Below are 14190 nucleotides of genomic sequence, written 5' to 3' on the forward strand. Positions count from 1 at the left end.
CCTCCTTGACAGAACTGCAGAATGAAGAGGATCGCCGCTGATCCCAGACAAACACCTGTTCAAAACGTTTCCTCCTTTGGGAGAAGGTAATATTTCATTAGGACCAGGCCGACTCAACACCTCAATAGCTTCATCCAGACAGCCATCAACGGACTCAGCTGACCCCCTGACATAATCTCTGGCCTCCTGCCCACCACCTGCTATCAGAACAGACTGCATCCTCCACTATACAGACTGTTCACTCCACAGAGGTTATTATTACTACACAAAGTTGATACATGCTAATGAATGCAGTGCATAAAGACCACCTACCTATAGTTTCAGGAATTCAGCATTTGTGTCCAACTCAGTACAGCCATCACAAAGTACAGTGCAGTATGTGTGCGGTGGCCTGCAGATTGTGCTGTCTGATTACATATGGGGCACAGTTCATAGTGAATAAGAGTAGCACATCTTCAGCAGAGTGAATCAGCATATTTGAGATTTTCCAATTTTGACTGGGACTTTTACTTTTATTTTGGGGGTGGCTTTGCTTCCACATGGATTTGTACAGAGTCTTTGCTTCTTTGTCCTTTCCATCGGTAAACTGTAAAATCAGGCCAAGGAGCTTTACACCCTGTCTTTCAGTTGGGACATTTCTTTAATTACTTTGCACATGAAGACTGAATGTCAAACATACTTGTGAAAAATGTGTCATAAATATATAAAATATAAAACACGATTGCGATATAGCAGCTACTTCCTCACCAAGTTAATCTGTAGTTGCAATGTTTATAACAGTCACAGCCAGGTTACAGCACATCAGTTCTGATTTTCTGCCTTAAGCTAAAAGGAAAACGGGTAAAGCTCCCTCATTGGACCCTCCAATATTCATGTGTTTTCAACTCTGTGTGTTTACTAAAACACTACAATAAGAGTCGGGAACAGTGGTGCTGAAGATGTTTAAAGCCATGTGGCGCGAAGCAGTGCTGCATCACCACCAGCCCGAGACCAAAGTATGCTATCTTCCCTTATGCTTGACAGTAGAGGTGAGGAATATGACAATATATACCGTGAGATGAAATACATTTGTCAACAGTCAGAGATTTGGCCCGACCATTTATACCATGGAAGCTTTTTGCAATGCTGCAGGCTATATTGCAAATCAATGAGCGTAACTGCTTTACGGCAAGGCTGCATGTGATAAAGTACTTTGATTTGCAAGGTATTTTATTTAAAGGTATTTACATTACCCCAAAACAAACATCTCGTTTTATTTTTATCTACAGACAATTTCCCGGAAAATTTAATTGCATTATATATCACTATATATAAAATATTGTGATATAAAATTACATTAGCTGTGATATACCTCTGTGTCCTAACAACAATAGTTCCCTCATGCACCTCAGTCCAAGATGCTGTATGCACAAAAGCAATATTACAGATCCAGATTGGCCAGGAATATTATTTCTAAACGGCTAACCAAGGATGCTGTGCTGGTTGATCACTTTATACAGTGTTGTCAACCAAACAAAACAATTGAATCTGGTAAGTGATGCATATTCTTTGTTCTCTTGTCTCCAACACAGTATGTTTTTTTCACAGCAGACATTTTGATTTGTCTTGGCAGGAAAAGTATAAGTGTTACTAATAACATTAACAAAGGCTCCATTCTATTCCAATGTCCCAGTAAGGCATGACAGGGTGACAGAGAGCATGCACAATAAACATTAATTCAGCTATCATTCATTTATACTGTTTGTGTGCTTTCCCTACTGTTACAAGTCAAAATATCTTCTGAGAAAAATGCCTATTCCTGTACAACTGCTGGACTTGCTGAATGATTGTATTGAGTGATTTTGATTCTGTTATGAGTCAAAATCTGTTGTAAAAGTCAAAAACTGTATCTGAGACAGGATGTTGGCTTATCACCGCACTTATTATGGCCTAATAAAAGGTCAACTACCTTGTCTAAACAGTCCCACATTTTCTTTAACCTTTAAGAGCTACTAGTCCATATCTTTCATAAGCTCACCTTGTCCCTTCACCAGGCTTCATTAGATGGTAGGGGACCTGCTGCCGCCCTCTCGTTTTTCATATTATAAACTTAGTCTAAAGAGGAGATACCATCTGAACATTATTAGATTACCACTATAAACTCTTTGAGCAGGCATCAGCTACCTTCTTTGTTTACTTTCATCAGCAATAGCTCTCAAGCTCACACATCTGCTAGTTATGCAAGTTGAGAGTACGGCAAGGTGCTTTCTCAGCTACTGATTAAAAGCTAGTTTTTCCTCTTTTTTTTGCTTTCTAAAACTGCTTCTTGGGCGTCTTGTCTCACTTCCAACATAACATTGGAGTTTCCACACACACTATAACTGTTAAGTATCTGTGCTAGCTTAACTTAAAGCAGACTAAAATATTATGCAGCTGGCAACTCACCTTTACTCTGACAGAAACATGATTTTAATTCCTTTGCTTTTTGTTTCTTTTATTTCTTCTGTGTTTGCTTGTTAACATGCAGGCTTTAGTTTTTGGGGTAACTGTACAGGAACATTGATGCAGTTAGCTACATGGGGACTAAACTATTTGCATCCTATGTCTAATCATCCTAATAATTGTGGATGATTAGACATAGGATGCAAACAATTTTTTAAAATTCAGTCTCTCTCTTGTTTATATTTTCAGCCAATATTTGTTTATTTATTGCATTAATTACTTATAATTAAACTTAATTGCTTGATACTTTAGAGCTAACAAAACAATTTAGCATAGGTATTTTGAGGGCCACCTGCATCTTTTGGGTAGCTCCAATAATATTGTTCTAGCAAAAAAAACGTCAGTGCCAGTGCAGTGATAAGTGAAGTAATTGAGATGCAAATGTGAAATTTTGGGTAAAATTATGTTGCTCCTGTCACTGATTTTCTAAATAGTAAGACAACATCTTCCTAAATGGCCTTTTAAATATTTTATATATATATCAGACATGCTAAATAGTATCACAAATCTTTTGTCTCGCAATGTGGTTAATGATTGACAACATAATTTATATTCCATAGATGTTGATAGCAAATAGGTGCACTCTGCTTGGCTCACAATGGCTCACATTAGCAATAGTGACACCAGGCTGGTGCGAACATGGCAACCTCCGTCTTTACACCATCACCTCTTGTGTGACTGTCAGAATGTGATAGCAGATGCAGTAGCTGAAAGATTGAAAAAAAAATGATTACATTTCTTATCGTGTTACGTCTGTACCATCTGTGGTCTGACTCACAAAAAAATGTTACAACAGCAATAGATAGCTCATATGATATTATTTGCTAATGTTAGCTTTGTTGCTAGTTTGCAGTGCAGCACTTCAGTTGTTACATGTCTGCATGCTGTGGTTCATTGCCTAAGAGAATAGAATTAGACAAGTACATGTACAGTAGTTCTGTGACTGTGTGTGTTTTATTGCCCTTTTTAAATTTCTGTCAGGAAACAGGGGACTAAGATAAAAAAAACAATCCATAAAGCCTGAACACCTGTACTAAACTTTCATGACCTATGACATATTGCTGTTAAATGTGAATGTGTGTCTGAGAAAATGTCTTCTGGGCATAATGTACGGTTGGTAAAGTGTGCTCCTCAGCTCCCAGTTGTAATTTTTCAACTTTTTAGCCAGGGTGGTCAACAACACAGAATAGCACAAGCACTAAAGTCATGATAAGCTGTAATCAGCCTGGCGCTGAGACAGACAAGCCCTGCTAGGACGTTTGGAGGAGAAATCCAGATCAAGAGGGAGCGACTTAAGAACTCTCATCCTGTTCTAGCCACCAAGCACATTTGTTATTTGGTAAGTAGGGCTGCAATTAAAGACTATTTTCAATTCCTTTGTTGAACTTTTCAAAATAAATAGATTGAATAGAATGTCTAACCCCCCCCAAACAAAATGCCTATCAGAGCCCACTGTAGCATCTTCAAATGCTGCTCGTTTTGTTCAACCAACTGAATTTACAATGATACAGTAAATGATCACATTTAAGGTATCTGAAAGTAGAAAATGTTGGACATTTTTACCTCATTCTACTCACATGATTAATTAATCACGTTTGTTGTCACTTAATTTGTGTCATTAACTGATAAATCATTTCAGCACTTACTTGTAAAACATACACATTAAAACTTAAACAGTTATTTAGTGTGTCAACGGAAAACAAATGCAAATATTTATATATTTTTTTAACATTTGCTTGTTCCAGCTTCCAAAATGGATGTGCTCTTTTGTCTTGTATTCGTGTAAACTGAATTATCTCCGGGTTTTGGACTATTTGTTGGACAAAACAAGACATGGGAAGGCAGCACCTTAGGCTCTGGAAAACCGAATCAAGAAAATAATCAGCAGATTTGTTTAGAATAGAAATAATCATTAGTTGTAACTCCAATAAACACACAGACACAATATCATTTTTCTTCAATTGGAGACTGTACTGAGTTTGACCCCTGTAAATAATGGCTAATTTTTAAGGCAGATGCTTTGAATTGCCATCACACTGTGAAAGCAGATTTACTAAAAAGAAATAACGCGAAAGTAATGAACTTAAAGCCACTAACGAGTCATTTGGTTCTTTATGGAACCACCAGGTCCCCTGAAGCAGCACGTATTGCAAAACAGAATCATAAAGAAGATCTTGGCTTAAAGTGTACACTGTCTGTGTCCCTGTGACTGAAATGTGATTTGGAGGTGATTATTTGATTGCAGGGTGCTGCTGACTTGCTCATTTCACTTGCGTCAGTAGCTTCTCCCTGTTGCCATAGAGATGATTATCTTTCATAACTGAAACATCCCGCCCTCTCCTCATATTTGATTCAACAATAGAGGATTGTAACTGTTTAAAACAGCAAGATATTCATTAATGCAGAAAATACTCTAATTAGCTTTTTTTTGTCAGCATGATAGAGCAATAGTAGGTAGATTTTTACGGAGGCAGAACTTAAATGAGGCTCGGAATAGAAAATGAGTTGCTGGTAGTGTTGTCAGTAGCAATATTCTTCAAGATTACAGATGCAATCTTAATCTGTCCTCTATCTCTCCTTAAATGCCCCGTTTGCTATCATAATGCCTGCTCCTCATATCTGATGGCCGTGTTGTGCTTAATAACAAGCTACGACTGCAGGAGGGAGGGGTACGTTGGGAGATAAACAAATTAACAAAGCTATTCGCAGCCCCGGCACCACCAGGGGGTATGGGAGGAGAGTAAAAAGGGCAGTAAAGAAAGAGAGGACTGCCTTGGCTAATCACAACAGGGGGCATACGCTGCAATCACTTAGGCACAGCATTATCTCTGCAATCATGCATCGTCCTATTGTTGTGCTAATTGGAAACCTTAATTTGAAACATAATATTAGTACCTCATTATTTGCTGGGTTACTTTCCCCGAAATTAATAAACAAGTCACATAACTTGCACTAAGATCTTTAAGGACTGCCAATAATTTGAGGTGGGTATTAAGAACTGGTTCCACACTGTCAAAAAAAAGATTTGCTACAAATCATCAATGTCCTGTGTTTTTTAAAATTATTAAGAGCCACATCAAGTGTCCAAGATCTGCAGCAAGGACCTCGCGGTCACTCTGTGCCTCCACTTAGCATGTGGGGTCAGTTACTAGCTCAGTTACATGCTGAACCATGGATGACTGCGGCAGGCAGTGTAAAGTTTGGCTGAGCATCACGAGAAAAGATGAGGATTCAGCCAAATGTAACAGCTGCGTTAAGATGATTTTCACCAAGTGGGGGATGCATTTCCAGCATTCTGAAATGCTGGGCTCCCGCTTGGCACGGCTGTAAAGGAATATGTCATATTTTTTTAAATGTTGCAAATGTCTTGATTCAGTTGGCAGCATCAGCAGTATCACACTGACAGACAATACGCACTAAAGTTACCTAATGCAGGATTAAGAAAGATACAGATATGGGACAAGTTGTGGCTATTATTGTGAATACTTACATGTAGTACTGCAACTAAGGACTAATAATCATTTGCTCTTTAAATAGATTATGCAATCAAATACCTTTTTTTCTTCTAACCACATTTACCTTAACATTAGCAAACCATTATACATGAAAAAATAAATAAATAAAATCAAACAACTAGTACAGCAGAATAGCCTGTAGAGGATGATTATATTTGGAATAAGGGATAATTCATCACCATATTTTAAACACTAAATATATTTTTATATATTTTTTATATGATAATATGAACTCATCTTCAATAAGAACCTGATTTAATGAGAGACAGACTAAAAATCAATATACAGAAAATGTCAGGGCTATTATTTAATGAAGATGAAAAAGCGCAAAACTACTGAAGGGAGAACCCCCCCCCCCCCCCCCCCCCCCCCATTCCTGTCAGTGGCTGTTAATTAATTCATTAAAATTACTGAATTATTATGTAATGAGAGAACCTAATCATCTGGTGGCCGATGTCTCAACCTCTCCCCTAGACAAAGACATTAAGTCCATGACCACTTTAATCATGCTATTTGAATATCTTTGATTTACAGGCTAACATATCATCTATACTTACATCCCATACATCTCAGTGCAGTTGCCATGGTGATGTCAACATGGAGATCGATCATTGCCAAGCAGGAGTGGAGCATGACACCAATTAAAAGGTGATGTCGTCTCCAAGTCATCACTCACACTCCTCACTAATGCACTAATTACCGGGGCTGGGACATTAATGGAATAGCATGGTTCAGCCAGGGGATTAATCTGCATGGATTCGCCAGCGTGCGTGTGTGTGTGATGTCTGTCTGTGATGTGCGTGCATGTATGTGTGTGTGATTAATGCAAACCCCCGCCTGCTCCGGCGTGACCTTGAGCACCACCACGGGAGAGAAATGAACTGGCTGGGTTGGGATATCTGCACTTGGGGCGGTGGAGGGGAGACGATGTGCTGAGGTGGAGGGCCGGGCCAAGGTTGAGGATGAACAGGGAATTGGTGCAATCGGAGGGGATCAATGAATAAATTTGGTGTCTGACTTTGAGAAACTCTGCTGATGATCTTCCAGACTGAAGAAAAACTCCAGAAACTTTCTTGATTTTAAAGATCCAAATTATTTCTAAATTAGTAGCAGTCATAACACTGGAGTTAATCAGCCTGCATTAGTAGCTCAGAAATATGCTGCGTTTATCTGCATATTGTCAGTGGTTAAGTATTCAGATCGCAATACTGCTACTAATGTGATTTAAAAAAATTTTTAAAAGTGATTTAAGTAATGAGACCTCAACTTAAAACAAATGAGACAAAGTTAAATATTGAATAAGTAAATGAAAATTATAGAAACATTATAAAAAGCCCAGACAATAAGACCATAAGCTAAAATGAACCTGGATTTATCAATATAATAAAAACAGCAAGTCTGAAACAAGTAGGAACATAATAAGGTGTGTGTGTGAGTTTCTTACTGCATGGACATATTAATCACAGAATAATCACCAGTTTTGTGCGCTTTGGTCCAGGACAGCTAATTTACAATTGAAAAGATCCTACAGAGGGTCACATTTGGAATATATTACCTGCTGTTTTAAAAGCAAAGTAAAAAAATTTCAGCAGTCCATCTCTGTTCCCTATTGATCTCTTCTGTTTTTTTTCTGTCTTTTTTTGTTCCTTTGTTTTATTTTACCCTTTCAAGTCGGCTACATTTTGTGTGTAAAAAAAACCCTGTTGGAGTTTGTTTCTGCATTTTTTATTGATTCTTTTTTGAATTAATTAGGCAGTCTCTTGTCAAGCATCCCAATTTCCTGGCCCCTCCATAGCGATCTGTTTCGAAAATGTTGATTCTTTTAAAATAAAATCAGAACCAACAAAAGCAAATCTTGTTGTACAGCAACACACTACATGTGCGCGCTGGATGGTTGATGGGTACTCTAACTCACCAATGACGTATGTGAGCAGCAGGGCCAGGGTGAGAGTAAGCAGCGACGCCGACAGGGCTGTACACTTCCAGTTGCAGCAGCGGTGAGGCTTGTTAAAGGTAAACAGTGGTCTGGTCACGCTGCTGCGAGGGAGAGGCCGGGGTGGAGGGGAGTACACGGTCCCAGATGTCAGAGGGTAACCCTGCCCCGCCCCTGACAGTAGAGCCGATGAACCAGAGCCCTGCTTGAACAGGAAGTGTCTGCGGGAGAAAGACAAAGAAGACATTTTATTCTTACCTGCAATTGAATCCAATTGTTTGCTAAGCCCCCCTCACCAAACTGTCGCGACGCCTGTCAGTTTGCTTGGCGCATATGCAGTTTACAGAGTTAATGATGGAAGATTTACCACTCAAAGTTCATAGCAATTTTGGAAACAATGGGTTCTTGATTTCAGACAGAGGCAGACAAAAGCAGGCCTCTCATTTCTTGCCAGCAACCGTTGATTTTGTCGGCAGAAATGACAACAGTCACTGGCAGATTTACTCAGCTTTGTCTAGCTAGCTAATTAAGCTAAGGTTAGCTCCGGAGAGTTATTTGAAAGCTTGAAAACACTTTCTCCGGCTGCAGACTCATTTTAGAAGGAGAGTCTTGTAACATGCACTTGATGGCTACATAGATTATATTGTGCTCAAAGACATGAGGCATAAAGTCAGCTTCACCAGATAGTGAAGTGAGGATTATAAACATTAGGAAACAATGTTAGATTGTTATTTCGTTCCCTGTCTGGCTGTTTAGCCTCCTTGTTCAAAAAAAGTATGCTTTCACTTTTAATGTTACAAGAAAAAAGGCTCAGATGATGATGTGTTTGGCAAACGTAATGCTATCTGTGGGTGTTGGCTGAGCTCACTGGAGTGTAAACTTCCCCAAATCCAATAAAAGGCTGGACAGAGCTTCTTAAATTACTCTAAACTCTGAAATACTACTCAGTAGATGAGCTTTTTAACATAACATGTAACTACACAACCTATTGCAGTTATTTAATAATATGCTCCTTGGCCTTGGGAGTAGGGTTGCCAACCGTCCCGTAAAATAACGAATCGTCCTGTAACTGGACTTAAGACTTGTTCCATATTGAACTGATGCGGGGTATTTTTGAGAATCATTTCAGTGCAAATCTATGGGAAGTTAGGTTACAGGTTTGACAGGGCGATTTGAATGAGATAGAAGGAAACCCTCCTGCTCTGACCGTTCCCTCTCCCCCTGCAGTCTCCCTCAGCATGTCTGTCCTGTCATGTTCAACCAACCAAACAGAACAATCAGAGCACTCACAGAAGAATGTAGTACTAGCAGGACAAATATTTGGACAAATTTTATACATAATAACAGTAATATGAACATTTACCCCCCCCCAACCATTCCAGGAAGCTAGCAATCCTCCTTGAGAGTAACACTTAGGTACCACTATAGTAGCTGAGGGAGCAGATAAACACACTGCTATTTATTCCATTTCTCCTTTGTTTTGAGTTTTGGAAAAGCTAGGGAAAAGAAACCAACCTCTCTTTAAATACTGACTATCACTCTTTCATCAGCACTATGCACAGCACTTTGGCATATGGACAACTCCATGAACAAGTTTTACGGTTGCTAAGCTTTGATTGATGATTGGACAATTGTTCTTTGGGGGATGGGTTTAGCGAAAGAACATTTAATTGCTGTTCTAATCTTATGAGGAGGGAGCCGTTACGCATTCTGTGTCCCACAAACTACTTGCCACCTCTGGGACCACTGTTTTTGTGTTTCTAAAGTAGATTACAGTTTGAATTTGGAAACAATCAAAGTTACAGGGCAAGCCTATCTGGGACAGTGGTTCAATCCTTCACCAATTAGCTTAGCACAGCACAGACATCATCTTTTCTTAGGTATCTAGTATCTTATTCTGATTGTATTTATGCAAATCTGCACTCAGTGGAATTCAGTCTCACTCTGAAGTATGCCTGACTGAAACTCATTTAAAGAGCCCCCAAGGTGGAAGATTTTAGAGAAGACCCCTTTCCTGCTCTTTTTTTTTTTAATGATTAATACAGGCTGGCTCAGGATTCAGATGTCAGACTGTTCTAATTTGCCAGTGCATAAAGATACAGTCTATCTAAACCTTACCTGGTTGAAAAAACTCTTAGCACTGTCTAGAACTACGTAATTTAGTTAAATATCTTAATATCCCACGTGTGGCTACATTTGTGTGCTTTTAATTTAAGTGGTCTCTTAACTTGCAAGTAATGCATCATCAAAAATTAATCCAAAAAAGCTAAAATCAAGGACGAAAAGTAGTCAAAGGAAGTCCCAAAGCGCTGCGATTCCACTTGCAATTTATATTATGTTCCACCATAAATTGTGGGGGATGAGCAATATGTGGCAAATGTGAAACACATTATTCACAGTTAGTGCACTATAACCAGTTAAACAATAGAAAACAGTCTTGCCACAAACTGCTATGTATTATTTCCACAGCACACTACAGATACGGTATAAGCCACAGAATGTGAAACTATAAGCTCAGTCCAAGTCCTTCATCAGAAAAGAAGCCCAAATTTGACAAAGTGCCTCTTTGGTACATGGTTACGAGCAGCTACTGTAATGCAGAGCAACAATGATATGAAAGAGAATGAAAAAGCCCTGGCAGCCACGGATCAATGACTTACCTATTCCTTTTTTTGACTCATCAAAGTGACTTCTTAAGTTATACTGCTGTATTAGCTAAACGAAGATGAGGTTCATTTTCATTATGAAAAAGAGGGAGTTAGATGGTGATGATAGCGAACTAAGCTGAAGGCCAATTAATCTAGGTAGCATTTCATCTATATTGTGTTTGGATAATTGAGGGCGAGGGTTGGAGGGTGTCAGACGAGGACGCAGAAATATAGGGGCTAGGAAATTATTCAATTTGGAAACGTGGATCTGGGCAGGCAATTATAAGCAGTTCCAGCTTGTTCCGGCCATATTGACTTCCATCAAAAAATGAACAAAGTCTGTTGTTGTGGGGAAACAAATAATGGTTATATTGGAGAAAACATCAGAGGCAAAAAAAAACGCTATGACTTATTGTTTTTTTCCCTGCAGTGGGTGTGTGTATTTTCCATAACAAAAAAATATCCTGGAGCTCCTGGAATTCTCTGACAGCAATGATTGCCCCAGGTTACTGTGTGCTCTCCGAGGGTTAATACCGGCTGTGAGCGCGATATGTCGGGCTCAGCTTGCTAGAGTGTTCTTCTGTCCGTGCAGCGAATGGTGTGAGGTCGCAGGCTGCTGGAAGGACTGTGGTCTCTGAAGGGGGCTCTCAGAGGACAGGCCATTAAAGTGGGGCGAGATAGCAGACTGACAGCGTCGTTGGACACCAGACTGACCCTGCCCCATACCTCGTCCATTTGCCCTCATACACGGCAAAACACATCCATCTTCTCAAGTAATTTAGTCTCATATTCAGCCTTGAAGATGGATTTCACTTAAAAAAAGAAAAAATTCTAGTTTCAAGAATTTTTTAAAACTGAGTTTGGGTATCATGATGCATGACAGAATAAAGCAGATCACAGCATTTGTGTCATGCATATTACTTCAAGGAAATACTTGAAACAATGATTTGCATAAGAAACTGGTGAAATTATCCCAAGGCAAGGCACAGCGAGTTTATTTCTATAGGACTTTTCAAACATAGAAGCAAATTATACTGCTCTACATAAGGCAAAGCATGCACTAGAGCAATATAACAACAATAACAATAACAAAAAAAAAATAATTTAAAGCAGAGTAAAATGAAAAACATCTCACCGCATTGACTCTTTTGTAGGAGTCAATAACAGACTTAATTTAGGGTAAAATGGATATTTTTTGCTATTTAATTGTCTTTCTGTCTGTTTTAATGTCATTATTTACTTTAATTCTGCTGGCAAAATCATTTTGTCAGTCATCTTTAGTCTCTTTCTTTCTGTTTTTCTCTTTCCACCTGTCTATAATGTGGCTGTGTTTAAGATGAGAGACAGATGACATCCATCCTTCCCTGTCTGCCTCCCTTCCTCTCTCCATCCATCCATCCAGCATCTGCTGAAGGCTGTGTGTCAGATGGGGGACACAGGAGGCTGCACACGGAGCAACCACACACCTAAGGGTCAATTGTAGTTCAACTCTGAAAGGCCAGAAATAAACTTAGGACAAATGCACGCACACATGCACATGGAGGAACATAGCTCAGCTCAGGGATGCCCAGACAAGACAAGCATACACAAAAAGATGTCAAGTTCAGGTAAGCATTTTCACATTTTTTGAGGCCAGTACGCAGGTCGAGTCCGCTGTGGTGCTTTTATTGCTCTGCTGAAGGTGGACTAGAGCAAAAGGGATCAGAATCCAGCTAAGGAAATTGCATTTGTCTGCGCATGTGGAACTTGTGTCTTCTTGTGTGGTGCTTTTAAAAATGCTTCACTGTTCTTCCTGGCTCCCTGCCTTTGATCTTCTCAGACAACATCCAGGGGCGACGCCCAGGAAGCTTTGAATTCATATCGGAGGGCAGATTTCCCCCGAGTAAGGAAGAAAATGAGAGTTGCCACTCTCCAGGAGGTCGGAGTCTATGGCCCAAGGGCTGTCTTTACCTGGATATGTGTGAATTACCAGGTACACACACAGGTACATGCAGATATACGGTGCGTGCGTGTGCGTATAAAAGTTTATTTCAGTGTGTAGCTGCGCATGCACCGTGTGTTACTCAAGTAGTATCACTTCTTAGCGATAAGAGGAAGGAGAGAAGGCAGTACCAACATTTGTTATGCCTCTTAACAGACCTAGTGTGAGACCCAGTCAGATATATTGAATATCCATATCTGCATCCTTCCACTTACACAAGTTGGCCTCTCCAGAAATATAACAGATATGCAGCTGAAAAGGAAATCTATGCACACTTCAAACAGTTTTAATCTCTGCTGACGCAACGTCAATATACTTCGATACAGATTTATCAAACACACGTCGGAGAAACTAGACGTGCACTTGACAACAAGAAATATTGTACACATTTTTTTGCCATTTTATTAAGGTCATAGCATCACTTATAATTCCATTGGCAAGAGCCCCCATGTCAAGTTTATAAATACTTGATAAATCTTTAATCGCATGCCTGAGATTGAGCTGATAACCGCAGTATCAGGGTAAGAGCAGAAATATGAAATCATTAGATTAGCAGTGTATCTGAGAATGTGAAAGAGGAGAGAGAGGAGAGTGCCTGAATATTAAATTCAACCCAAAACAGTTAAGCAGTGAAGACAGCCATTTTTTTGCCTTGCCCCCACCAAAAGCTAGATAGAAAAGAGCCAATAATATCTGAATTATGTTATGAAGGGACACTATTCTATTGACTATGAATATGATTACATTTTATGGCTCAGAACTAATAGCGCACTATCAAATGAAACTTATTTGACTATAAACTCCCAAATGCAAAAATGTATTACTACAAAAAGGCACCATCCAATATACTAAGCCACTGCGGAAATTGTGTTTTATAATCACATCTCTCTTTGGGAGAGAGTTCTTTATGTTCAGCAAATATTATTTGAGCAATTTCACACACACAAAAAGTGTGAATTTTGTTTATGGTGGATTTTCATTTAAAGCAAATAGATAATGTAATTACGATGCACTTCTGACAAGTCTTTTACATTGATAGTCATGTCTGGCCAATGATTAATTTAAATTGTCACTGAATCTAATTTTATTCTTCCCTTCCTTTAAATGAGGTAAGATCTAATTATGGCCTAATGCATAACTTATTAAAATCTCTTCTTCTGGTGTGGCGGCCTGCCAATCTCATTCTCACTCATAATACCAGAATTCAGCTGCTGCATCGTGCTCTCATTAAACATGCAAACATATTCTTATGCACCTTGCTGCTTCTTCTCGAAAAGCAGCCTCACAAATGAGGATCTCCTAAATAATTCTCTGATCAATTATTACATATGCAGCTAGCAAATGCTTAATTCTGTTTGATGGGACGAAATTCCAGTGGCTTGTCTGCAAGCATTTGGAAAAAATTAATCTGGTGCTCTACACTTGGAAGTGGGATCACAAAGTGTTCCTGAAAAGAGTAGGCCCATTCTACCTTTCTTTTACATAGTATAACTCAGATAGTGGTCTCCTGGTAAATCTGTCTTCAGTGGGGTATGAGAATGAAAATAATCCCAAAAAACTTGAGAGATTCGTTATGACTTTGATGCTGTGCAAAGTCCTGTAATAATACCCAGGAGGCCTGCGTGGTGTTCC

At 39.2% G+C, this 14190-nt stretch overlaps 1 protein-coding gene across 2 annotated transcripts in view; it reads right to left on the minus strand.

Moving 5' to 3' along the window:
* The window catches only part of tenm1 (teneurin transmembrane protein 1), a 168459-nt gene that overhangs the window by 101262 nt on the left and 53007 nt on the right, over positions 1-14190 (minus strand). For both annotated transcript variants that reach the window (XM_038699968.1, XM_038699967.1), the window contains one exon: positions 7912-8150. In XM_038699968.1, coding sequence (XP_038555896.1) covers positions 7912-8150 — 239 coding nt within the window. The remainder of the gene's footprint in view (positions 1-7911; positions 8151-14190) is intronic.

The sequence above is a fragment of the Micropterus salmoides genome, unplaced genomic scaffold (assembly GCF_014851395.1).
Source record: "Micropterus salmoides isolate LMB-PRFRI ecotype aquatic unplaced genomic scaffold, ASM1485139v1 Ms_hic_scaffold_5, whole genome shotgun sequence".
In the NCBI taxonomy this organism is placed as follows: Eukaryota; Metazoa; Chordata; class Actinopteri; order Centrarchiformes; family Centrarchidae; genus Micropterus; species Micropterus salmoides.